The following is a 25,732-nucleotide window of genomic DNA, read 5'->3' on the forward strand; positions in this document are numbered from 1 at the left end:
ATTTCTCGATTTAGAACATATGCACAACAACTAGTGAAAGGAATTGCAAAGAGGATCAAAGTTGTTATTCTGGATTTACTGTTTACCTATTATTATAATTATAATAATACAAAAATAGAATACGTGGCAAGCAAACACGAATTTTTAATTACATCAACCTTGTGGGTAAGGCATCGGATGCCGGGCTCGACCATGAGAACAAAACTAATAATATGAAGGGAGTCTTCACGGCTAAAGATGATTCGACTAGTGATTGAGATTAACTAAATCGAAAGGGGTTCACACGATTTCCCCGTGCGGTTTGGGCTCTAAATCTCCGAACGCCAACGACGTGACCTTGACCCGATCCCCCTCTCGCCTGCGAGCTTAAATACACCTCCTCCCTCGCATGGCGAAGCTTCCCTCAACTTAACCACGCCACCGTTTGTTTAATTTCATATTTTCATCGATGGCTCCCGGAGTACTAATGCTCAGCGGCAGCTGGTGCCGGCGGTGGAGACCGGTCCTGGTGATGCTCGCCATCGACGCGGCCTTCGCCGTGATGAACATCATGATCAAGAAGGCCCTCGACGCCGGCACCGACAGGCTCGTCCTCATCACACTCCGGCAACTCGTCGCCGCCGTCGTCTTGGCGCCCATCGCCTACTTCCGCGAGAGGTTCGGTCGCGTTTGTTGATCCAGAAATGTATATGAGCTAGCTTCGATTTGAACTGTATATAATCGACATATATAATTAATAATGCGCTTGCATGAATGCGTCTCAGGAAGATGAGACCGAAGCTGACGACGGAGATCTGCGTTCATCTTTTCTTCAGCGCAGCGCTCGGGCAAGTTCTTTGGAAATTCCTTTTTTTTTTCTTTAATAAATGTTAGAATTTACTCCTATAAGTTAGGAAAATAGGAATAAAATATCTATCCTCATGTATATATGTGACATGGTTGAACAGGACTTAGCGATAAAAATGGTGGAATTTTTCTTTGAATTATATATTTTGTGATGTGGCTTGTTGATTTGTGCTGCAGAGCTGCTCTGACGCAGTACCTCTTCCTCGTCGGATTGCAGTACACTTCGGCGACCTTCGCCTGCGCCTTCGCCAACATTCTTCCCGTCCTCACGTTCCTCGTGGCGCTGCTCTTCCGGTGAGTGGGCTCTCATTTTGTTTATGGATTCGGGGATTTAAGTTTTGTGGTGTTGCGGCAGGCTGGAGACTCTGAATCTGAAGCAGGCAGTGGGGATCTCGAAGGCGGCAGGTGCAGTCGTGTGCATTGCCGGCGCGCTGGTTCTCTCGCTGTACAAGGGCGTGGCCTTGACGTCGAAAGCGGCCTCCGGAGGACACGCCGGCGGGGGCGGCTACAGCTCGAGGCAGCGCGCGACGGCGACTTGCACGTTGTTCGCGGCGTGCCTCTGCTACGCCTCGTGGTTCCTGATCCAGTCCAAAGTGGGAAAGAAGTACCCGGCGATCTACTCCGGCGCCGCGCTCACCTTCCTCATCAGCTTCCTTCAGGCGGCGGCGCTGAGCTTGGTCCTCCAGCGAGGCTTCGCCATGTGGCTTCTCAAGTCCAAGTTGGCCATCGCCACGGTGCTGTATTCGGTAAGCAACGCTAGCTTCTACCGCGCGCGCGCAACTCAAGCGCGCTCTCTCTCCCGACTCAAATACAACTGCCACTACTAATCGAACCTCAATTAATTGCAGGGAGTGGTGGGATCAGGAATAGGGTTCTTGGCCATGTCGTGGTGCGTGGAGAAACGAGGCCCTCTCTTCGCTGCCGCATTCACTCCTCTCATTCAGATACTCGTCGCAGTCATCGACACATCGTTTCTCCACACCCCGCTTTACCTGGGAAGGTATATATACTTCTTCTTCAGCCTCCAGTAGTAAAAAAATGCTTTCGTTTCACTGTCAATTAATTGATTGGTGTAGTGTTTTGGGGTCTGCTCTGGTGATTTCTGGCCTGTATTTTGTGCTGTGGGGGAAGAGCAAGGAGACACAGACACAGACGCATACGGCGAAACCAACGGAATGCAACGAAGAGAATAAAGTGCAACAGCAGCAAATAGTGTAACTGATGCAAAGGGAATCTACGGAACGAGTGGATCATTTGAACTGCACTCGGAGAAAGGAGAGGAAACAAAGCGTTTAATTTGGGCTGTTGTTTTTTGGCATCAAGGACGATCCTCGTCCTGCGGTCGTAAAGGCTGTTGTTTAGTTCCTTGCTCTAGTCGCGCCAGAAGAGGAAAATAAGATGCATCAGCTTTAGGTCTATGGCATTAGACTAGCAAATAAATTGTTATAATAATTGTCGTAAAAGTGCCTCGTGTTTTACTAATAACCAAATCCAAACCCTTATTTTAATGTTAATTAAAATATTGCAGCAGGCAGTTGCACTTTAAAAATTATTAAAATATTAAAGCATTTTTAGGGGAATTAACAAAAATCATATTAGACGCGCTCGAGGTCTTTTTTTAAAATTACCCAATTTAAATGCCGTCCTTCTCTCGTGTCGACAACGCCGCGCCGTCATCTTTCGTTGCCTCCGCCAGACCGCCACCGCCGTCGGTGACGAACTCTTCGGACTCTACGTCGTTATCGTATAACACGGCGCCGGCATTTCTTCATCGTCCCCTTCGGCTTCATCCTCTCTTATTCCGTTCACAAGAAGCCATCATCTTCTCCACCATCTACGGCTAGGGTTATTGCTCCGGCCGATTCAGACTAGTGGCATGGCGTCCTTCCGCCATATCGCACAGCCTCATCCTCCCTCTGTGGTGTCTCCTCCCGCGCCTCATTCCAACCCCCAGTTCCAGCCGTACCCATACCAGCAACACGGTGGCTCCGTCCCTGCTTACGGTCGAGTCCCGCCAGTCTCCGCCTCCCACGCTGGGTTCGCCGGTTCATTCACCCACCCAGTTAGTCAGCAGCAGTATCCATATGCGCCTCCCTTTCCTCAAGCGCCGCCACCCCCCTCGGAATCCTACGCTCCGTCGGTGTACTATCCTTCTTCGCAGCATCTGCTCCAGGATAACCAATCTTCTCACCCGCCTCCTCCCTCGTCGTCGCCGACAAATCATTCTCTCCCACCTCCGCCGTCTCCAACTGTCCCACCACCCTCTGTCCTGCCTCCTCCCCCTCTGTCTAATCAGACCCAACCAAATCTTCCGTCCATGAACGTGCACCATCAGGGCACCACTAGAGTCGATCCTCCTGGTCACCAGCATAAACCCACGCTCCCGCTGAAGCAGCAGGTGCCTCCATCTAGACCTACTGCCGGGAGAGTCCCTATCCATGCTGGAGGTCCAAATGGGGCATCTTCCAGGGTTGAGACGGAGGGGGAAAGGAGGATGCGGAAGAAGAGAGAATATGAGAAGCAGAAGCATGAGGAGAGGAGGCAGCTTTTATTGAAGCACTCTCAATCAATTGTGCTGCAAAAGACCAATTTGCTTGCAGGCAATGCAAGACCCATTGTTGGCTCAATGACTGGTTCTCACGTGGCAGATCAGCGAACATCTTCATTGTTGGTTGGGGAGAGAATTGAGAACCGCCTTAAGAAGCCTACAACTTTTATCTGCAAGATGAAGTGAGTAGCACTTTCCATTTCTCCCTTAAATTTAAAGGAGTATTTTCATTGGAGGGAGTTGAATTAGCTAGTCAGTGCCTATGTTTTTTTCCACTCAATTTATGGTATAGATCATCACTTGCATAGTTTTTTTTCCTTTTATTTTTGTTTCATCTTTATCTTTCCAATTTAATCACAAACTATTGACGATCTTGGACAAGTTGGATAGTGAAGGTCAAATCTTTATCACCATCAATTATGCAATGCATTACTTTCATAAACTCCAAATTTGGTGCTACATTAAAATTGATTGGAATAGATAGACAATTCCATCAACCATTGTTCGTTAATTGGAATGATTGAATGATCAACTCATTATCATTTCTATAAAGGGCAGTTTGGTGTACAAAGCTCCCACCAATGTGGGATCCCGAGGAAGGGTCGGACTACATTAGGTCTATTGTACAAAGTCTTATCTTGTATTTTGCAAGAGGTTGTTTCCGTGATTTGAACGTGACCTCAAGGTCACATGTCAACAATTTTACTGTTGTGCCAAGACTTCCCTTCAATTTATTATCAATACTATCAAACGCAAAATAATCTATTTTTGTTTGCTCATGAATCTTGACATGTTATCATGAGCAGCTTAGGTTCTCTTGAACCCTTAATAAATTCGTGCCCATCCTTACCTTATTGGACGAGTATCCTACATCTTATCTGATTGTGAAGTGAGGGGAGGGTGGGGCTGGGGGTTAGACTACTTAGTCCCACATTAATGGTTTTTGTGTGCATATGCTTCTTTAACTGTTGGGTTGCCATCTAAGTGGCTAGCTATTTTGGAATGGATCGAGTAGTTTCTTTAATTTTATAATATATTTTTGTAATTTTCATCGCGGAATAAATAATAAAAATAGTCTCTGCAAGATTTTCTGTAGAGTTTTCTATGCCTATGACTATGAAAATAAATCACTATGGATATTAACTATTGGACTACAAGGTCATCAAATCCATAGAAGTCATATGGATTAATTTGGGCCAAAATGATTTGACTATATCTCCTAAAGATGAAAAATATTTATAAGCAAATAAATATTTACTTTTGATAAATCTACAATTAAATTGTTGAAATTGTCTGTCTAAATGAATTTGAAACAATTATGTATGATGCCGGTCTAAATACTGAATTTGCTTGCTTATTTAGATTATCCTTAGCTTCCATGGAATTTCTCTGATAAAGCCATTTTTTTGCTTTCATGCAATTTCTTGAAAATATTAATTTTCTAACGCACTAAATCAACGACACTGTGATTTTTTTTTGTTTTCTTGCAACGTTGCTTGTTAGCAGTGCTTCTAAAGGAATAAAGGATGATGCTGAAATTAAAGTACGCCATAGAAAGATATGTCATAATTAGTAATATAAATTTGATTCTAAGTGGTTAATATTTTTTTTCTAGTGATAGGAGACTGAGGATTGCTACGCTTATATCATGGATACTTAGAATTGCATGTTAGTGATGGAGAAGAAATAAAAGACTATGGAGGAAAAGGAATGTAAGAAATTTATGATTGAGAGAATTGAAGATGGGCTGCAGTGGATCGATAGAGAATCAAAATGGTTTTGCTTCTCCAAGATCCATGATGAGAGGATGCAATTACATGGGAGGGTTATAATGAGACTATTATAGTAGTAAAAAAATTATATTGTGAAGTTACTTAATGATAAAATACGCATTGTGGCTAGAGCTCTTTCTTGATCACTCAACTAGAAAGACATTTCACATATTTTGTCTTTGCTTCCCGAGAGTAACTGTAAGACTGGACTAAATTTGATAAATATGCTCTATTATTTCTGGTACTATTTCATAGCAGATATTTTTGCAACAAATCAGTTAGGGTGGGGCATGTGCCCTTCCTGTTCCTATTGCGACACCTTGTCCAAGCAATAGTAATTGACTTGAACTTGCTAGGTTGACTGCCAAATTGGTAGGATGACATCACAGACAGAGCATGTGACAGCTTAGATGACACTAAGGCTAAGACGTGACAATAACTACCAGTGTGAACACAGAATTTGTAGTTCTATAAATACAGCCTTGAGAGATAGAGTAAGGTGATTTTTGGTTGCTGAAAAGTTGTAGTATAGAGAGAAAGCAAAAAGAGAAAATCTTTGTTGCTGTTCCATCCCTTCACCTCGATAGCCCACTTCGGCTATTCACCTCAGTTGTTCTCCTATGACCCTCCACATTTTTACCCTATGTCTAACTGACACTACTTAAGTGTCACCTCCGTCTAATACCTCAATCAAATTCCTCTAGCTTGGCCCTACAAAGGGCATGTTTCAACGAGTTCAGTTGGTAGGTCTAGAACATTTGTTGGGTCCAACCTCAAGAAATTGGTGCACTAGGCAGTGGCTGAGCTAGGCATAGGTTAATCAGTTACGTCTCTTGCATCCTCACCAATTTATCAGTGTCTGAATTAAGGAAACAGCTATTTGTGATTTGTTATAAGATTCATAAATCATTACACTAATCCTTAAATTGGTCAGAGATTCATGCCTAAGGGTCTCTTTCATTAATTTAAAATTTTGTAACATTTTATTCCCTCATAATTAACAGGAAAAAAGTCATTTTCTTCCAATTTTGCAAGGAAAATAGAAGATACAGTAATGTTATTTTCATAGTGCATGCAAGAACACAATGTTATACAAGATGATAATGTAGTGTGATATGCTTTACAATATTGACTGGGCATGAATATATCAAATCGCTTCTGCCTCAGAAGAAAAGCAAACTGTGTACTGTGATTTAAGAGAGATTGTGAATTTTACTATGCATTACAGTTTGGTAGACTGCTAATTACATGTGTCATATTGATCTAGCCTGTAGAGTATCACAACTACAAGATATTAAATTCTGGGATATGCTTTTTTTTGTTTTTTTTTATCATTTCTTCATACTAGTCATTTTGTACATTATCTTGAATGCAGATTTAGGAATGAGTTGCCAGACCCAACAACGCAACCAAAACTATTAGCACTAACTAAATTAGCAGTTTGGTAGACTGCTAATTACATGTGTCATATTGATCTAACCTGTAGAGTATCACAATTACAAGATATTAAATTCTGGGATATGCTTTTTTTTGCTTTCTCTATCATGTCTTCATACTAATCATTTTGTACATTTTCTTGAATGCAGATTTAGGAATGAGTTGCCAGACCCAACAACACAACCAAAACTATTAGCACTAAATAAAGATAAAGATAGGTACGAGTCATTTTCTGTTTGTCAATGTTCTGAGGCTTAGTATTAGATATAACAATTAATCTTCCATAATTAGTTCTCACTTTAATGTGTTTGTGTAGGTAGTGTAGTGTTTGTTATTGTGCCTTTTTCTTACTTGTTTAACCTCATATGGTTGAAATTTTCAATTGCTGATGCAGATCCATCACTTGTCATTGTTTCATCATTATGTTAGTCCCAACTATTTGGGGTTATCTAGATGGATCATATCACTCTATAGAATTTTATGCAAGACTACATGACTAGTAATATTCATGTCTCATTAATCAGTTTTATTTATTTGTGCTATTAGAGTTATATTAGTCTGTATATACCTTACACATTCAAGTTTTCAACTATAATCAATTCCCCTTTTCTAGCCAGAGAGTATAGAATTGTTAGTTGTTTTTAAACACACCAATATCATTTTAATCTATTTTCTCTCATCTTATGATGTGTTCGAGCTATATTAATTTGTCTTGTAGCAGTATTTTATCTTTTATATTAACCATGCATCCATCATAGCAAATGTTTTTTCATGCTACATTAATTCTTTATGTGTTGGTTCTTAATTGCTTAAGGCTCTTATTCATAAACTATGAAGCATCATACTATAGTCTTATAAGATTTTCCTTTTAGCTCAAGGGGCACAAAGATAAGCATGATAGTCCAGAGCCTTTTCTTCATTTTAATACTAGTTCATCAATATCATATTCTTGTTATTGGTATATCCATGACACAGCAAGTTCTAAAATTGCATATTGATTCATCTTGATTATTCGCTTATTTTTTTATTGTTGAAATGACACTCCTGATATTTAAAGTGTAGTTCTACTTAAAACTTGAATGCCAAATTCAAGCATTAAATTTAGTGTTTTAAAATTATTTTAAAATTCCAATGTCATCGTCAACTTGGAATAGTACTGTCCAAGGTTTCAAAAACTCATCTGTAGCGATGTGGAACTACATAGTGCATATGTGGTATGGGACATATATGTGATGTGAATGCATATTCAGTCAACACATAGATATTAAAGGAATATTTGTATTGGTAAAAAATGACTATTGTACATAAAATAAATTATATGATTCAACACATCCAATTCTTACGTCCACAAAGAAAAGATTATATTTTAATCATAAAAGAAAACATAAACCATATTGTTAAATATATGGATCAGTTGTAATCAACAATGTGAAACACATAAACGTATATGTAAGTAGCATGGATATGATTAATATTATCACTAGCAGAATGTTTTTTAACACTTATACATTACACACTAACAAACAAGGCAGCAGTCTTTTGTGCAGCCTTTATTCAAGTCGGGAAAGTACATGCACATCCACCACTTTCATTAGGCTTCTTTATTATCATCACATTTGTGAGCCAAGTTGCAAACTCAACCTCTCTAATAAATCCTACTCCAAATTGTCAACCCACGTTCTCATCTGCAATTTTCACCCTTTCACTAGCAAATTTCTGAGTCTTCTAATGCACTAACTGTTCTCCAAGGCATTAACTTCTAGCCTGGGTAATTGAAATTACATATAATTACCTAAATTTAGTATAATTTGAATTTAAGTGGATTTAATTTATATTCAGTAGGCTTGTCACTGGACACTGAAATCCAAGGTTTGTGTCGCCTGATATAGGTGATAGATGAGGAAGACATGGGTGAAATAGATATTCGTTGTCCATGTCAGTTGGTTTCACTTTTAGTCAAAAGTAGAAGGATACATTTTTGGTAGGATCATTTCAGCCTTGCAAGCCAATGGATGTTTAATACATACTATATAAACTCTCACTAATGTGAGTAATATTGCCTACAATTAATATTCACCAAAAATATGATCAATAAGTTTATCTAATACTCATGAGGAGAATTAGGGCTGACCTTGTTGGGAGTCTACAGTTAGAAAGACTAATTTGCTAGATGATTTCTCTGCTGCGAAATCAAATTGATTTAACACCTATAGTTTATCTTCCAAATCAAATTGATTTTTCTTGTTTGAAAATATCTTAAATGATTTACTTTTGTTTTTCCCATTGTAATAGTTACAAGAATGTGTTTTTGTTTTTCAGATTTAGCAGATACACTATTACATCCTTAGAGAAGATGCACAAACCTAAACTCTACATCGAACAAGATCTTGGGATACCACTTGATCTACTAGATATGAGCGTCTACAAGTATGGTTTTGTATTTCGCCAATGATCTATTTTAATACTCTAGGAGTGTTTTTAGAGTTCCAGATGACTTAGTTATATTCTTCTCCAGTCCTCATGCTGTCCATCTGTCCCTTGCCCATGAAGATGAAGAACTATTGCACGAGGATGAGTTGGTAGCTCCTGTCAAACCAGATGGTATAAGAAGGAAAGAGAGACCTATGATTGAAGGTGTTTCTTGGTTGGTAAAAACTCAATACATTTCTCCTATTAGCACGGAAGTAGCCAAAAAGGTTGGTAGTAGTATTCTACAGTGGAATGTTATAGCTTTTTATCTGTCTCTCTGGAATCTAATTTTCCGTGCACAATGTGAAATTCAAATTGCAGTCTGTTACAGCAAAACAAGCAAAAGAGATGCGTGAAACAAGAGAAGGTAGAAATCTTTCCTTGGAGAATTTTAATAATAGGTAAATAGCTTATTAATCAAATTTGATTATCGTGTTCTTTACCAGAATTTTTTTACTTGATCAAGAATATTGACAATCTTTTCTAAACATTTGATCCCTTGTCGTATTAGGGAGAAGCAAATACAAGCAATTGAAGAATCTTTCACAGCAGCCAAACTGCCTCCTGTCCATCAATCTAAACCTGGACTGGAACCTGAGGAGGTTTGGCCTTTGTTACCATTTTTCAACAGGTAACACTAATTCTAGGTGCTTAATTGCTTTTGCTTTGTCATAATCCCATGTACAGTTAGTAATTGTGCCTATACAGATTTATATTTGCATTATGTTGTGTGATCAAAGGGTTTTTGCAGCTGAAGTGCATTTTTCATTTATCATTATAATTTATAACTTAATTTCTTTGGATGAATAAAAGTAAGTTCATATGAATGAATGAATTTAAATATTGGTTGTTCACTCAGTGCACTTACGATGCTAGATATGAAGATCAGTTTGTTATGGTGAACTTTCCAGGAGATCCAACAGCTGACTTAGAGAAACATAGCAAGTTAGACAGATCTAGTTGCCATGAACTTCAGTCACAGGTTTGATTATCTTCTTTTTTTCTCTGGGTTGGACCTACATACATACTTTACTAATTGAAAATTTTCCAGCCATTGTGGTTTTTGAATATTTCTGTGGGTTTTTTTTCTTCTGAAAAATAAATTGTTTCTAGAATCTACATATCCTTTCAAGTTAGTTTTAGATTGAGTACTGAGCTGCTCTAGAAAATTGTTTACAGGAATCTAATTGGTCCATTTTTACTTCTTTTCTGCATAGGGGAGATGGAAGGAAGTCTTGAGATGTGGGTCATTATAATATTCCTATGCTTAACTGCCTAATTTTCTTCTTTTTTCTGTAAATGAAGACCAACTTAGATAAAAGAAATTGATCCTTTTAGCCTATCCTTGTGTCCAAAACGAGTAAGAGAAAGTATTATTCTCTTATCCAAACAGTGTGTGACAGACAAATGTAACATTTATTGTTTTCTCCAAGTAAAAATTATCAGGTTATTTATAGCATTATTTGAAATTCAGATGGTTATAGACTTTTAGTTTTGGGCTTCAACGTATGTTTGAGATTGTACTGGTTAGTGGTATTCAGGTCCCACATTAAGCTTCGTCCTAGAGAGAATGTTTAAACAGGGGCATAAGAGCATCCACGGTCGTTGGAGCTCTCGAAGAGCTTCTTCGTTGCCACATCCACGCCACGTCAAAAGTAGAAAACCTCACACATCTCTCCACTATCAAAAAAACCTCTCAACAACTTTTGTATGGATCCCACATTTTTTAAACCTCCACATCATATATCTCTCTCTTAATTAAAAAAAAAAACACCTCTAGTATTATATTTAAATTTAAAAATTTATATTAATTTAAAAAAATTTAAAAACAAAGGTGAAGAAGCCATTGTTTGTTTTTTTTTAAATAAATATTAAAAGAATATTTTAATATAAAAAAATAAAAAAGGTGAAGAAGCTGCGGAGCCGCTTCTTCACTTAAAATGAAAAACCTCCCTCCACTATGGGAGGGAGGTTTTTCAAAGCTGCCAGCTCACAAGGAGCTCCCATTGTGGATGTTCTAACCCTGATAAAGCAATATGATGTCATTGTTATTATTGCACCAATTTTCTAGTAATTATTATATAAAGGGACCTTCTTCCTTTATTAATTCTTCTCTACCTTACAATTAATAACTATTTGTCAAATGATGGGTATCAATGGCAATTCACACTCAGTGGACTTTGTTTCGAATTGCTAATTGCATAATATTGTGCATTATTTTAGTCTTGCGTTCTCATTGTTCACTTTTTCATAGGCCATAATGAAGAGCTTTATAATGAATGGATCAGATCCTAACAATCCTGAGAAATTCCTAGCCTACATGACTCCTTCACCAGATCAGGTTCCTTTTGGTTATTTACTCGCTTCTATTAAGCTTTGTCATCATGCATATCACTCGAGTTTGGTTGGTTTACCAGATGTCAGTTATGCACTGTAAAACATTTGTTACCTAGAAGTTGGTGGATTACATTGGTGCCCACATTGTACAGTATAGTACTAATATAATGCTACAATGCTCATTCTAACTGGCAGTTGCACAAGGACGAGACTACTAGAAATGAAGATACAACATACAATTGGCATGGGGAGTATCACTGGGATGTAAGTTTCATATCCTCTTGTATCTGACTATTCATTGCATTTGTTTATGTCATAGACCACAGATAGTTTTTGTGGATAAAATTTGCTTCATGAGTGTTCAAGGTCACGTGAGAACATACTGTATGTTACAGGCTAGGGGTGAGGATACTAATGACCCGACAACATACCTTGTAACGTTTGGAGAGAAAGATGCACTCTATTTGGTATAATTTTCTCAATTTACTTGTTTATTCTGAATATTTGGGGCTCGTCTGACATATAATGCTTTGCTTCTTGTTATATATAGCCTTTGCCTACCAAGATTGTTTTGCTAAGTAAGAGGGTAACAGAAACAAGGCCACGTGATGAAATTGAGCATTTTCCAGTGCCATCAAGCGTGATCGTAAGAAAGAAATCAGATAACACAGCTGAAGAACCAAATGAATATGAGGAACCTTATGGAAAAATGGTATATCACTTCTTTCATTCTTGATGAAATGCATTTTAGGGACAGATTTCCTGAATTCCTTCTATCTTGCTACTTAGTAATCATCATGTCTTCTAATTAGAGATTTCTGCTTCTTCTATCAAAACTTTGTTGCCATCAACACTGTAGTTCTATGAATAGCTTGTTGTTTTCAACGTTTGATGATCTAACTAATTTAGTCACCTATTTAGGCCGTGCAGCTACATTCAGAAAGGAATATTAATTATCAAGATTATGAAACTTGATTAAATTAGAACACCGCATCAAAAGGTTTATGCTCAATTCACGGGATCATTTATGTCACTACAGATTATGAATTATGAATTATTCTCTCTCGCACAAAATCTCTCATTGTCATTTTGTTCTCGTCACATTATGTGAGAATAATGGTGTGTTTATTCATAGAGCTACCTAAGAAACTTTGTCTTTATGAGTGTGAAATTGTACTTTCAGGAAAAACTAAATGGCATGAAAAGAAAGAGAGGAGATTCATCAATGTACAAGGATGACCTTGACGAACAACACACATTTCTGCGAACAAATGGCCTGGATCAGTTCAGCGAGGAGGAAGATTTGTCTGATTAAAAATCCAGTGATAGCATCTGTTTCTTCTGTCAGGGCTATATAGAACTGAACATTTGCTAACGTTCAACAATCCTATACCACGATGGATACTCACTTTAAGAGACGCAAGTCACATAACAGATAACCCCAAAAAAGTTACATATATAAAAGACAGACACACTGGTTGCAGAACATCACCCACAATTTAATTTAAAAGGGTGAAGATACAGAAGCCAATCGATGTTTTCATACTCGAAAGGTATTATCTTCCTGTTTGGTTAGGATGAAGTATTAATACAATTTCAGGTATTAGTTAACCAAGAGGTGTTCTTTCTTTGCATGACAGTTTTGTTCATTTGACATTGTGCTTGCCTGCGACCATCCACTGTGTAATTTATTTGCCCTTCCTTCATTCCTCGGGCACTAATAGTACACTTTCTTACACATTCACACGAACTAAAAAAGTACACAATATCTGTAGTGAGGGAGCTAAATTCAACAATAAATTGTACAAGTCAAGCAACGCTTCCGCATATAATTATGATTGATGATTCCTCCGCCAGCTTCAATTAACAGAGTCTACCCTTTCTGCAAGAAAGCGCTCCGGCGCCGGAAGTCAACGAGGCCACCATAGCCGACGGCTTGGCCCCGAGACTGGAAGCCCTGGCGTAGCTAGCCGACGCCCCTGCCCCCGACGCCGTGAAGTAAGCGCCATTCAACAGCAAGTCCCCCGCCGACCTCCAATTCCACCTCCTCCATTCACTGGCATCCGTGTCCACCCTCTTCGTCACCTCCTTCGCGAACGGATTCGCCGGAGCCAGGTACCGATTTCCCTGGCTGTTGATCGTCGGGTTAGCGCTTCCGCCGATGGCATACATCTCCCAGTGAGTGTAGTCGTTGTTCACCACGTGGAAGTAGCCATGCCTGCACCTCGGCATCCTCTGTATCAGTCCCTCCCCGAAATGGTTAAACGCGATCGTCACTTGCATGGCTTTGTCCCCGTCGTAGGAATCACTGTGCCCCAAGAGCATGACCTCGTTGTGGTGGGTGAAGTAGTTGTTGGAGATGGTGATGGCCGTGGAGCCCATGACGGCGTCGACGAGCCCGTCGGCGCAGTGGGAGAGGGAGCAATGGTCGACCCAGACGTGGCTCGAGCCGAAGATGGAGATGCCGTCACCGTCGGCCATGGTGCGCCACCCGTAGTGCGACGGGGAGCTGCGGACCATAGCGTTGCCGGTGGGCCTGCAGTCGTGGATGTGGATGCCGTGGATGATGACGTTGGTGACGTACTGGACGGTGACGCAGGCTCCGCCGGAGATGTGCACGTCGGCGCCGCGCCCGTCGATGGTCTTGAAGCTGTTCACGATGAGCTCCTGCTTGAGCACGATGACCATGTCGCGCTGGAACGTTATCCACAGCGGCGCGTCCTGAATGGCGGCGTGGCGGAGCGTGCCCGGGCGCGGGTTCACTGGGTCTTCGTCGCGCGGGTCCGTCACGACGTAGTAGTCGCCGGCCCGGCCTCCGGCGGCGTTGCGGCCGAAGCCAATGCCGCAGTCGGCTAGGCGCTTGCGGTCGAGATGCCAGTTGTGATCGCAGCGCCAGCAATCGTCGATGGGGTTCCCGGTTCCGCATGTCGACAGATAACCCAGAGATCTCCGATTCGTGCTGTTCCTTATGCTCCTGCTCAACAAAATTACACTGCGTTTTCAACAAAGAAACCATGAGTGAAAACTGAGAAGTCTTAAAATTTACATGCAGACGGTGGCGGCAACCTCCTCCGGGTCATCGACTGCAGCGGAAGCGCTCGTCGAGTTCATCGTCTGCGCCGTCCTCAAACTCCTGCTTAGATCTCCGCTACTCCTACATTATGAGCCAAAGAAAGCAATCCTGTGAGGGCTCTGTTTTGGTTCTGTTCTGAAAATGAGGAAAGGGAAAAAAAAAACAATGGACCTCGAATTGGAAGCCTTGTTCCCAAAACTTCCATCCGAAACAACAAAGATTCCAAGAAGTAACACCAGAGAAAGGAACGATCTCAAACTTTTCGCCATTGCCAGAGAGCAAAGAAGCAGCGAAACAGAGGAGAAAGGAGCTGCGAAGAAACCCGGCGGGGGGGACGCCTTTTATTGAAGCTAACCTGCCGATGCCATACCGTTAAGAGTGGACGTTAACTAACGCCTTGTTTGACCGCGGCTTCGCCCCCTTCCTTCCTCCACGTCGGATATCGTAGCGGCGGCGGCGGCCGGTATCCCGCCCGCGCGTTTGGCGATTTATCTCTCGTCGTTGACCGTTGCAAAGGAATCGCCGCCGTCGATGGCGCCGTCAATTATGGACCGGCATGGCCGGACCCACCTCGTCGCGTGAGTAGGCTCCGTTAGATTTCGCATTTGTAGGTCCAGAATCCGGTCGGACATTTCAAATCCGAACCGGTTAGTCATGTGAAAATTAACATCGACGGTAGTGATAAAAATCAGACCGGACCGGGACCACGAAAATAAAATAAAATTGGATGCATATTTAATTTTTACAACTATAACTTTGGCATGTAGGAATAAGTACCCTTGTCATTTGAAAGTATGCGACGCTCCTTTTTTCAAAGAGCTTGAAGCATGGTCTAAGGATATTTAAAAAAAAGAAAAAAGAAATTCCTTAGGGAATAAATAGCCTTTACGATCTTTTCATATCAAAATAAATTAATTATAAATAGACAATAGGTCAATATATACTCTCAACTTTACTCGACCTTTTTACGTTGACGATTCCAGAAAACCGAATGAGACATTTCTAAGAAATAGATTGTTATGATAAATTTATAGTATTTTTTTTTAAATCGGGCATATAATTAAAAAATATTGGACTCCTGTATTATTCACTGTGAGTACTTTTTGATTTATCTTGATGATCAATAAAAAATTTATATGGGATCAGATCGATCATTCAGATTTAACGTTATTCAATCTGATTAATCATTTTTTTACGACCAGACCTAAGATAATTCTGACTAAAAACAATGATCAAAATTGACACTATATATGCCATCAGTCAATGAACAAAACTTAATGCGCATCTATCTATTTAATGCGCATCTGTATTTATCTTTTAGATAACACTTGTTTAGCTGAAAAAATTAATTAGCAGCCTGCTAGCTGATTAACCACATTCCATTCTTCAATCTCAAAGTGCAAATCTCTTTATCTCGCCCACGAATCACGGCCTCATCCACGTTCCAGGAATTAATGAAGATTATTTGCATCCATTGACTTAAATATTCTTGTCGATTTGACCTCACAGGACCTAATTAAGTCTCGTGGTATGTATCGTGTGCATGAAGCAATGTTGGGATTGATAGGTAGATATCCTTTGACTGCTCTAACGGCCCTGAATCCATCGATCGTCATATCCATTCGCATCGAGCATAATTAGGAGGAACAAAACTTACATTCGAAGAATTAATGTCTTAGTTCTGATTCAACGGTTCTAAAAGAGCCTGCAGTTTCTCTGTGAAGAATGGCTTATGCGAGTTCCGTTCCGTAAACTTGGCTTCTGAACGCTGGTAGCTAGAGTAGCCACCTACTGATCGACTTAGCTTGCTTTGTGCAGCAGCCATGGCAAAATATATACATGCATGGTTTCGACTTGCTTGATTAATTTGTTTGTCGATGTACCATTTTGGGTTTAATTAGTCAATATAATTTATTTAATGTTGATAGTTAGGTAATTGTGACATTGAAGCGAGGATTAATTTGTAGAAAATATGATATTTTGCCAATCCAAGTGGTATGATCCATTTGAAATCGGTGAAGACGAGATAGCTTCAAGGTTAATTGAAAGGAAGACTTCGGATGAGAAAAACCCACGAAATCAAGGAGTAAAAAAAGGAGCATTAGTAAGTAGGTCAGGGTTTCTGCTATAGTCACTCCGACACTTAAGTGAATGAAGTGGATGAAAATACGAAAGATGAACAGTAGAAAAAAAAATTAGATTGAATTTAGCTAAAGTATATCTGCGTTCGCGGAAATGAGACCCTTTATAATACATTTATAATCCTCACATTAATGAAATATCATATCAGGATAAGGAAAATATTCAATTATTGTATTTTACTATATTGTGCAATCTCAACGTCCATACACTACTCGCATCCCATATCTATATAAAAATAATGACCCATGTACAACTTCACTCACAACATTAATTATGAAATGAGCTTATGAGTCTAAGAGTCCATTAGGCTTTTTAGGCCTGGGCCAAATAGTGAAATAATGGGGTTGGTAAAAGGAGGCTTAATATCTGATAATGGATTGACAGATCTACTTATAACTATGTCTGTCTTATAAAGAGTTGAGAGGTGTTAAGCATATAAAGTTATGAGTATCCGATCATAAAGTTAAAGAAAAATTGGCTAGTTGGACCTTGGAGTCAAGAGGAAGCATAGCTTTGGGAAAACTGTGGAATCCGATTGGCTAGTGGTCTCTGAGCTATCCAAGTGAGGTACGAAGGGAGCATTGCTGTAATATCCCGGTTCTGAGATTCTGGTTAAGTATGGCTTAAAAATGTTAGATGGTACTATCCATATCATCAAGGTACACCTTCCTTTTTGGAAGCTCAAACTTAAGAACTCCAAAGTTAAGCGTGCTTTGCTTGGAGAAATCTGAGGATGGATGACCTCCTGGAAAGTTTTCCAGGGTGCGTACGAGTGAGGACAAAGCACGCTGAAAGGACCTCCGGTGATCTGTGGAGCTAGTCGTCAACCCGATGGGTAATTTTGGTGGCGTTCCCGGTTCGGTTTGGGTGGGGGGCCGGGGCGTTACAGATAGTATCAGAGCGACCTTGCAACTGTGAGTGCGCCTGTGACAGGAGCACCCAGGGCACCACCTAGTGAGGGAGATTCTGGGATTTGTCTGTGGTGTGATTCGTGGTTACACAACGAGAACGTTGTGTCTTTAAGTGGGGGTGATTGTAATACCTCGGTTCTGAGATTCTAGTTAAGTATGACTTAAAAATGTTAGATGGTACTATCCATATCAACAAGGTGTACCTTCCTTTTCGAAAACCCAAACTTAAGAACTCCAAAGTTAAGCGTGCTTGGCTTGGAGACATCTGAGGATGGGTGACCTCCTAGGAAATTTTCCAGTGTGCGTGCGAGTGAGGACAAAGCACGCTGAAATGACCTCCGATGGTATGTGGAACTAGTCGTCAACCCGATGGACAATTTTGGTGGTGTTCCCAGTTCAGTCCGGGTGGGACCCGCCTGGGCCGGGGCGTTACAGATCCGCCCAGACCAGGGCGTTACAATTGCTCATAAGATTGGAGTTGTATGATCGGACGCTGGTCTCTGGTGTCTCAATCGACAATTTGATCGAGTTGACCTACATTAGACTTTAACTGTCATGTTAACCAAAAGATTGACTTTTTGATCCTATGTGGGAGCTACCTATATCTGCGGTATCATGATACATACCCGAACGGGTTTAACCATGCTTACTAGAGATGTAACTAAGGAGGAAGTTCCCAGCTTAGGAGCATCCTCTTGAGAACATCCCTAAAGAGACATAGTAGCAAGATTACTTGAGTGAAGAAGAGAGGTCCATTTGTCCTATTCAATCAGCATGGGAGTATCCCCACTTAGGAACGTCCCCAATGCTCTGTCCATGCTACGAGAACACCCTCCTCCAACGAACTCTCCCTTGGACTCCTATCCTCCGCTTATTTTATTTCATCATTTATGTTAATGTCTCACTAATTAGCAATCTAGCAGGTGGTGCCACTATTCAGTCCGCGAGAACCTCCTTACTTGTGGAAGTCACCCCTGGACTCTAATTATCCTAGGCTATGAGAACTTCCCTATCGGTAAAGATCTCTCATGAATTTCAACTATCCTAGACTACAAGAACCTCCTTGCATGTAGAGGTCTCTCTTGAACTCTGAGTATCTCAGGGCTCAAGAACCTCCCTGCCTGTAAAAGTCTCCCTTGGACTCCAACCATCCCAGACTACAAGAACCTCCTTGCTTGTGGAAGTCTCCCTTGGACTCCGACTATTTCAGATTACAAGAACCTCCCTGCCTGTAAAAGTCTCTCCTAGACTCTGACTATCCAAGCCGCGAGAACTCCTTGTGTGTAAAAGTCTCCCCTACACTCTAACCCAGCCTGCGAGAACCTCCATGCCCATGGACGTCTCCCCTGGTTTCTAACCCCTTTAGTTATTTTATTTTATCATTCTCACTAATGCCTCTCTGCTAACAGTCTATCAGGCGACATCATTTTCCTTGTAGAAGTTTCTCATGGACTCTTGCTATCCCAGATTGTGAAAACCTTCCTGCTTGCTTATGGATGGCTTCCCTAGATTTCAATCTCTCTAATTACTTTGCTCGATCATTCCCACCAATTGTACTTAGACCAAGACACTGACAGAAGGTTGTGGGAATAGTTGGAAGTGATGTGTGTCAGGTTACAGGCGATAGTTTGTGAGGTGGAGAGAAATCAACCCTGTTGTAGATCTCTGGTGTAGATCCATTCCTTGACACAGCAACAACTGATCATTCCTCTGACATACAACAAGGTATGTCAGGCACGCGCATCCTTCTCACTACTCGATCAGTACATGTGGAGGTAAGTGACAGTTGATGCGAAGGCTTAGCTCAGGGTTATATAAGCAAGGAGATGTTGCCTGAGAGAGGGGGTGGTTGAAACTAAATTCAAATTCTATGAGTCAAAATAATGGTTGATCAGCTCAACTATTGTTCATCTTCATTTGTTCTTTTCTTCCCTTTACTCTGTCAAAATCCTTCCCAAACAGAAGACACCTAATTTGGTAGCTTACAAAATTTCTTCCCTAGTGGAAGACACTTTATTTCTGATCCTGTCTGAACTAGGAGTCAACGGACGCTGGGGACGTGCGCTCCTCGCGGATCCTTGAGTGCTCGTGCACCCGCAATAACAGCCGAGGTGTCCCACGGCGGCGGCCTCCACGCTCAAGTCGCGAAAGTGGCTTCGAGATCCAGACGCTCGTACCTCCGGTGAAGAAATGGAGGCCTATATAGAACTATCGAAGAGCCTGAGCACGTCAATCAAGCAATATTCGCTTTAGACCATACCCAGTATGGCCGTCAAAGCATATATGAGACCATACCGCATCGTATCCACCTCTCCGATGGCGGGATCTTCCATCGCAATCGCGTATGGCCTTATCATCGACGTGCCTTCTCGACATCACATATCTCGAGACAAGCGATAGGCCGCTCGACTACCTTTATACCCTCGCCCTTATCTTGGCCGAGGACCACCCGCCGCCCTTAGGTCCCAGCCGAGCGGACTGCCGGCCCTTAGATCCTCCCCGCTTGCCGTAAACGGCCATGGATGGGTTATCTATAGCTCCGCCGACCATTATCCGCCCCTCCATTCTTCACGGATCACTTGCCTTCCTTCAAGTCTAGGAGGCTGAGTCGTGGCCAGACTATGTATGAGCGGTGACGTCGCCTTCCGTTATAGTATCCGGGGTCGTTCATCATCCGAATTCACCGTCTGGCTCTTCATTCCGTTGTCTTGTCGCTCAACATGGGTGTTTGCTTGTCTAGATCTTCTCAAAATCACGCAACTTTTCATTAAGTCGGGCGCACGTATGGTGGACATCGCACTTCGGTGACGTGGCGCCACGTGGTACCCTTGTGTGGCGGGCGGCCACTTACGATGGACGACGTTTGAAATGGACGACCCGATGGCGTCCTTGTTTCTCGTGACGGATCGGACGGCGGTCGACCTGCTCGATAAAGCCTCCGCCCTTTTTGGCAGATATTCGCTCGCGCGTTGCTTACTTGCCTGCTGCGGTCTCCGGAGATCTAGTGTCGTTTTTAGGCGGAGATCACCTCATCGGTGATTCTTTCCACCTGCTTCCTTCCGATGAGTCCTCCGCTTCACTTAATAGGTTTTCCTCGCATTTTCGGCCTTCATTTCCTTCTTTGATTTTTTCGAGATGGCGAGTTCCTCAACCCCTAACATTTCGGCCCCGTACACCATGGAGCCGATCGATGAGGAGCATGCCCACCTTGTTGGACATACGGGCTCCGATGACCACGAATAATTATAGCCGCCGTCGAGCCCATATGACCCGCCGATCGGGCCCATTTGTTTTTTAGACCAATTCGTGGTGGCCTTAGATTTCCTACCCATCCATTTATTCTGAGGTTTGTAATTACTTCCAGATCCCGCTCGGCCAGCTTGTGCCGAATTCCTTTAGGTTGCTGAGCGGGATGGTCGTCCTCTTTAGGTTGCATGTATTCCTCTTGACCCTAAGATATTCCATTTCTTCTTCTACCCCAAACAATCCGAGCCGCACTTTTATCTTCCAAAGTAGAATAGGCTTTAAATTTTTGATAACATGCCGACCTCCAACAAACATTGGAAGGAGTTTTTCTTCATCCGACTTCCGATCGCCGACCTTCCGCACTCAATGGCGGATGTCGTTGACTCCAATAGGAGCTTGCAAGTTCGAGTTAATCCATTTATCTTCATGCGGCGCGGTTGTCCGGCCAGATACAAGATCGACCGATTGCTCTTGAAGGGTGCTATATTTTCGGATTATCTCCTCGTTCGCGAATCTCCTTCCACATGAGTAAGGACTCTTTACTCTCTTAGTCTTTTTTAACTGAATTTCTTTCACCCAATGCGTCGATGTGGCGATCCACCGCACACTTGAAATTCCGTAGAAATTGCGGCCACCAAAAGGAGCTGAGCGGGTTTAATCCCTAGCCGCCGGCGGCAGTGAGAGGGAGGGCACCGCCTCCCTCACGAGGGCGCCCATCCGCTTCGGCCGGGTTGAGGCGAAATCGATCTCGCTTCCTCGGCTCGCCGGCGGGCGCTCAGGTTGGAGATCCGCTGGAGGTTCGGGTGAAACGTCGAAGAGACCCCGCCTTCACTCACCCCAAGAGGGGAACCACGCGCCGATCGCACCGCCCGACCGCACGTCACGGATCGGGACCCCATGGCTTCGCCGCCAGCCGCCTCCTCAGACTACCCAGCCCGCTGCTGGCCACGGTTAAACTTCCACCATAGGGAGTCTCATCGCACCGCGATCGGCAAGCGCCGTCCGCCATCCTACTATCAAGACTACCTCCGATTCCCATCGGAGGAATATCTTGCCTCAGCCGCCATCGAGCCCGCTCACGAAATAACTGGTGGTCCGCTCATTGGTATTCGAGGACGCCTGATTCGTGTATGACGCCCAAGCAGCTCGGCGATAACAATATGCAGCAGGCCACTCAGGTAAACCCATCTTCATTCCCGTGTCATGCTATTGTTTGATTCCTGACATTATTATTTCCCTTACAGCGCTGGGCTGAACAAATTGCCACTAGTCATCGGCTAGCCGAGTTGGAGGGCCTTCTGGAAAAACTCCAAGTGTCGGAAGGTCCCTCGGCCGAGCGGGAGAAACAAGCTCTTGAGGCCGAACAGAATAAGGCTGCCGACCTGGCTGTTGAGGTAGCTCGGCTAGAGGACTTGGTGAAGAAGCGTGACAAAGAGGTGAAGCGCGCCGGTAGCCGGAAGAGGCAGGCGATCGCTGACCTGGACAGAATGAAAGTAGATGTCCATGCGCTAAATCAGCGATCTAAGGATCTGGAGGCCCAGCTGAACGCCGAACGGGAGGTCCGTTCGGCTGAATGCACAAAGGCTGAAGCAAACTTGAAGGCCCTCCAAGATTCCTTAACTGCTTCCCGGGCGTTGCTCAAAAAATACAAGGAGGAGAGCCGAGTCGCCTAGCCGTGGCGCGCCAAGAATACATCCGCTCAGAGCGATTTGGCGAAAAGTTTGGTGGCAATGTCTCCTCAACCTTCCTCGAGGCGGTCAAGGTCACCACGGCGTACTTCAAGAAGGGGGGGCATCTTCCTGCTGACCTGAGCATTCCCCCTCCCGAACTGGCGGCCATGATCGACGACATCCCGGACACCTTTTTTAATTTTGAGGATCCGGAGTGATGTGGGTTATTCAAGCACTTTTTGTACTTCCTCCGCTCGGCGGATGTGAAATTTTTGTACGTGCCGTTCGGCATAATTTTTCTTCTAATGAAACGATGTCCCTTTTCCTGTCTTCTTACTCATTGTCCATAATATTCTTCTGTTTGCTTAACATTAATGCTTGTAAAATTTTCGCCAGTCGTGCTCTTAAGCTTTCTCCCTCACGCGTCCGATCGGCTTGGCTCATTGCATAAAGTGCGAGTGAGCAGACCTACTCGCTCTGCACATATCCTGCTTGCGTGGAGTCAACAGACGCCGAGTGTCGAAGGACCAACCCCCCTTCGGGCCTGAATGCTTTAATATTTATAGTTTCCGCAGTTTCTTACTCCAATATCCGTTCTTCCGCTTGGTATATTTATAGCCGATCGGCGCGGCTCTCGATTTTTAACGACGGTGCTCGTCGGCTTTCCGCTCGGATTATTTATAGACGCCGGCTCGTCTCTCGATTTTTAACGACGGTGCTCGTCGGCTTCCGCCGGATTATTTATAGCCCGGCTCTCGATTTTTAACGACGGTGCTCGTCGGCTCGGATTATTTATAGGCGGCTCGTCTCTCGATTTTAACGTCGGTGCTCGACGGCTTCCGCCGGATTATTTATAGAGGCCGGCTCTCTCGATTTTTACGACGGTGCTCGTCGGCTCGGTTATTTAGCCGGTCGGCGGCTCTCGATCTTTGACGGTGCTCGTCGGTCCGGATATTTATAGCCTTGCGCGACTCTCGATTTTAACGCGGTGCCGTCGGCTTTCGCTTCGGATTATTTATAGGCCTTTCGTCTCGATTTTACGACGGTGCTGTCGGCTTTCGCTCAGATTATTTATAGCGCGGCCTCTCGATTTTAACGACGGTGCTCGTGGCTTTCCGCTTCCGACGGCTCGAGCCTTTGCTCCGGGCAATAACGAAGCGCTTGTTATCTGACGGTAGGCTGACACAGGGTCTTGAACCGATGATAATGCCTTATATTCGCTCTTCGACTCTTCATCTCTGCATTTCAAGTATTTAGTGAAAAATAAAATACGGTGATTCTGATGACACCTTTCACCCGCCGGTAAAGTGGAGGTGGTTCGCTCAAGGCCTATCTAGCCGTCCGTCCTCGTCTTTCAAATAATCTGGCGCGAGCTTTTCGATGATTTTGAAAGGGCTGCCCATGGAGCTTCAAGCTTGCCGACATCTCCGACCGACTTTCTTCCGGACAAGATCGCCGACTTGGAAGCGATCTGGGATTACGGCCTTGTAGTTTTGTTCATCCGTGACGGTATGCCATCAGCCGGAGCTCGCTCCTCGTCTACCGGATCCAACTCCATGTTTCTCCGATCGGCGTTGCCTTCATCGTATAATTGGACCCGGGTAGACTCGACGCCGACTTCCACCGGAATGACCGCCTCACCGCCATACACCAAATGGAAACGGTGTGGCGCCCGTCCTTCCTTCGCGTCGTTCGGATGGCCCACAAGACGCCCGGCACTTCATCCGGCCAACTCCTCCCAAATGGTCGAGCCGAGCGCGAGAATACGAAGGATTTCCGGTTGGCGACTTCAGCTTGACCGTTGCTCCGAGGATAGGCCACGGACGTGAAATGTTGCTCAATCGTAGCTTTTGCACCAATTCTAACATCTTCCTGTGAACTGCCGCCGTTGCCGGACACTAGTGGCGAGGATGCCGAACGACAAATGATGTGTTGCGGATGAATTTTTAACCATTTGTTCAGTGATCTTTGCGGTACTGGCCTCCACCCACTTGGAGAAATAGTCCACCGCTACTAAATTTCCTCTGCCCGGTCGCCATCGAAATGGACCCACAATATCCATTCCCCATTGATCGGGCAGGAAATGGTTGATGCCTTCATCTCCTCTGGCGGTCGGTGGGAGAAGTTGTGGCATGAAAGGCATGTAGATACCGTCCGAGCGGCGTCTGTTTGTAGCCAAAAGTATCCGGCCAAGAGGATCTTCTTGGCCAATGAGCGTCAATGACCCCCGCATGATCCTTGATGTACTTCACGGAGGATGGTGAGTCCTCGAGCTTACATTTCAGCAAAGGCGCGAGCTTTCTTGTGGTGATCTCGATGAGTGTAAACCGACCAAGCTCTTCTTAGGAGGCGGTATATTCATCGGATGGTGTGGTGCCCGAACGGAGGAATTCTATAATAGGTGTCCTCAATCACTTGAAATGCGAGGCCTTGCATCCGGTCGACATGTGCCATCAGCAGCGTTTTTTCAATTGGTTCTGAATGGCGGCTATTGAGCTCGCGAGTTTGGCTAACTCATCGTCCTGGTTCTCCGTTCGTGGGATCTTTCGAATAAGCACCTCTCGGAAAGTAGCTTTGAGTTTTCAAAGGCTTAGTAGAGTTTGAGCGAACAGTTGATTTCAAGGTCCGAGAGTTGCGGCGACCAGCGTGAATCGAGAATAAGTGTCACCGACTTGCTCCCATCTTGGTCTTCGCATGCTAGGAGGGCCTCATACTACGCTTCATTGTTAGTAGCTTTGTAATCTAGCCAGACGGATAGGTGCATCTTTTCTTCCCGAGGTGAGAGTAATATTCGATCATCTTCCGAGTGGAGGATCCATCCACATATATTCTCCACATAGCTTCCGGCTCGCCTTGCACTTCGGTCACAAAATCAGCCAAGGATTGGGCTTTAATCGCGATGATATTGGATGTCAAATTCACTTAATCGTCGTCCACTTGATAAGCCGTCCGGACGCTTCAAGACTCTTTCCAGTGGACTGTTCGTCCGGACAATAATGGTATGAGCCAAGAAATACGGTCGGCGCCGAGCGGCTAGAACCAAAGCAAAGCCAACTTCTCGAGCCCGGTAACGAGATTTGAGATCTTTTAAAATGTGGCTTAGAAAATACAATTTGTTCTTGATTCGCCCTCACAAGTCTTTGAGCCTACAGATACTCGATTGACGACGAATCATATAAGTGACTCACGCCCGACCGGCTTGCAGAGAATTAAGATATGTTTTCAACTCTTCAAATGCTCGGTCACATTCTTCATCCCAGAACTTAGTGGCCTTGCGAGAT

The 25,732-nt window shown here is 43.4% G+C and overlaps 3 protein-coding genes across 4 annotated transcripts; 2 read left to right on the top strand and 1 right to left on the bottom strand.

Moving 5' to 3' along the window:
* Positions 1–313: 313 nt before the first annotated feature.
* LOC122016047 (WAT1-related protein At3g30340-like) lies at positions 314–2,331 on the top strand. Its single transcript, XM_042573195.1, has 6 exons — positions 314–657; positions 765–827; positions 1,024–1,140; positions 1,202–1,592; positions 1,695–1,846; positions 1,923–2,331. The coding sequence occupies exons 1-6, from the start codon at positions 449–451 to the stop codon at positions 2,062–2,064; spliced, it is 1,074 nt and encodes a 357-aa protein (XP_042429129.1). The 5' UTR covers positions 314–448; the 3' UTR covers positions 2,065–2,331.
* Positions 2,332–2,478: 147 nt separating this feature from the next.
* Positions 2,479–13,115, top strand: LOC122017109 (protein PAF1 homolog). Of its 2 annotated transcripts, none has more exons than XM_042574613.1 (12): positions 2,479–3,576; positions 6,753–6,821; positions 8,923–9,030; positions 9,119–9,299; positions 9,394–9,473; positions 9,584–9,703; positions 9,949–10,054; positions 11,327–11,413; positions 11,605–11,673; positions 11,805–11,876; positions 11,960–12,121; positions 12,593–13,115. In XM_042574613.1, exons 1-12 carry the CDS (start codon positions 2,723–2,725, stop codon positions 12,722–12,724), a joined length of 2,040 nt encoding a protein of 679 aa, XP_042430547.1. In that variant the 5' UTR covers positions 2,479–2,722; the 3' UTR covers positions 12,725–13,115. The 2 variants fall into 2 exon arrangements, with proteins under 2 accessions (XP_042430547.1, XP_042430549.1); XM_042574615.1 differs by having other exon boundaries at positions 9,394–9,439; positions 9,984–10,054.
* A 48-nt stretch (positions 13,116–13,163) lies between these two features.
* On the bottom strand, positions 13,164–14,811 carry LOC122017110 (probable pectate lyase 8). The gene is made up of 3 exons (XM_042574616.1): positions 14,654–14,811; positions 14,456–14,563; positions 13,164–14,383 (listed from the first exon to the last, which is right to left on the bottom strand). The coding sequence occupies exons 1-3, from the start codon at positions 14,749–14,751 to the stop codon at positions 13,273–13,275; spliced, it is 1,317 nt and encodes a 438-aa protein (XP_042430550.1). The 5' UTR covers positions 14,752–14,811; the 3' UTR covers positions 13,164–13,272.
* Between the last annotated feature and the right edge of the window lie 10,921 nt (positions 14,812–25,732).

Source organism: Zingiber officinale, chromosome 8B (assembly GCF_018446385.1).
Source record: "Zingiber officinale cultivar Zhangliang chromosome 8B, Zo_v1.1, whole genome shotgun sequence".
Classification (NCBI taxonomy): Eukaryota; Viridiplantae; Streptophyta; class Magnoliopsida; order Zingiberales; family Zingiberaceae; genus Zingiber; species Zingiber officinale.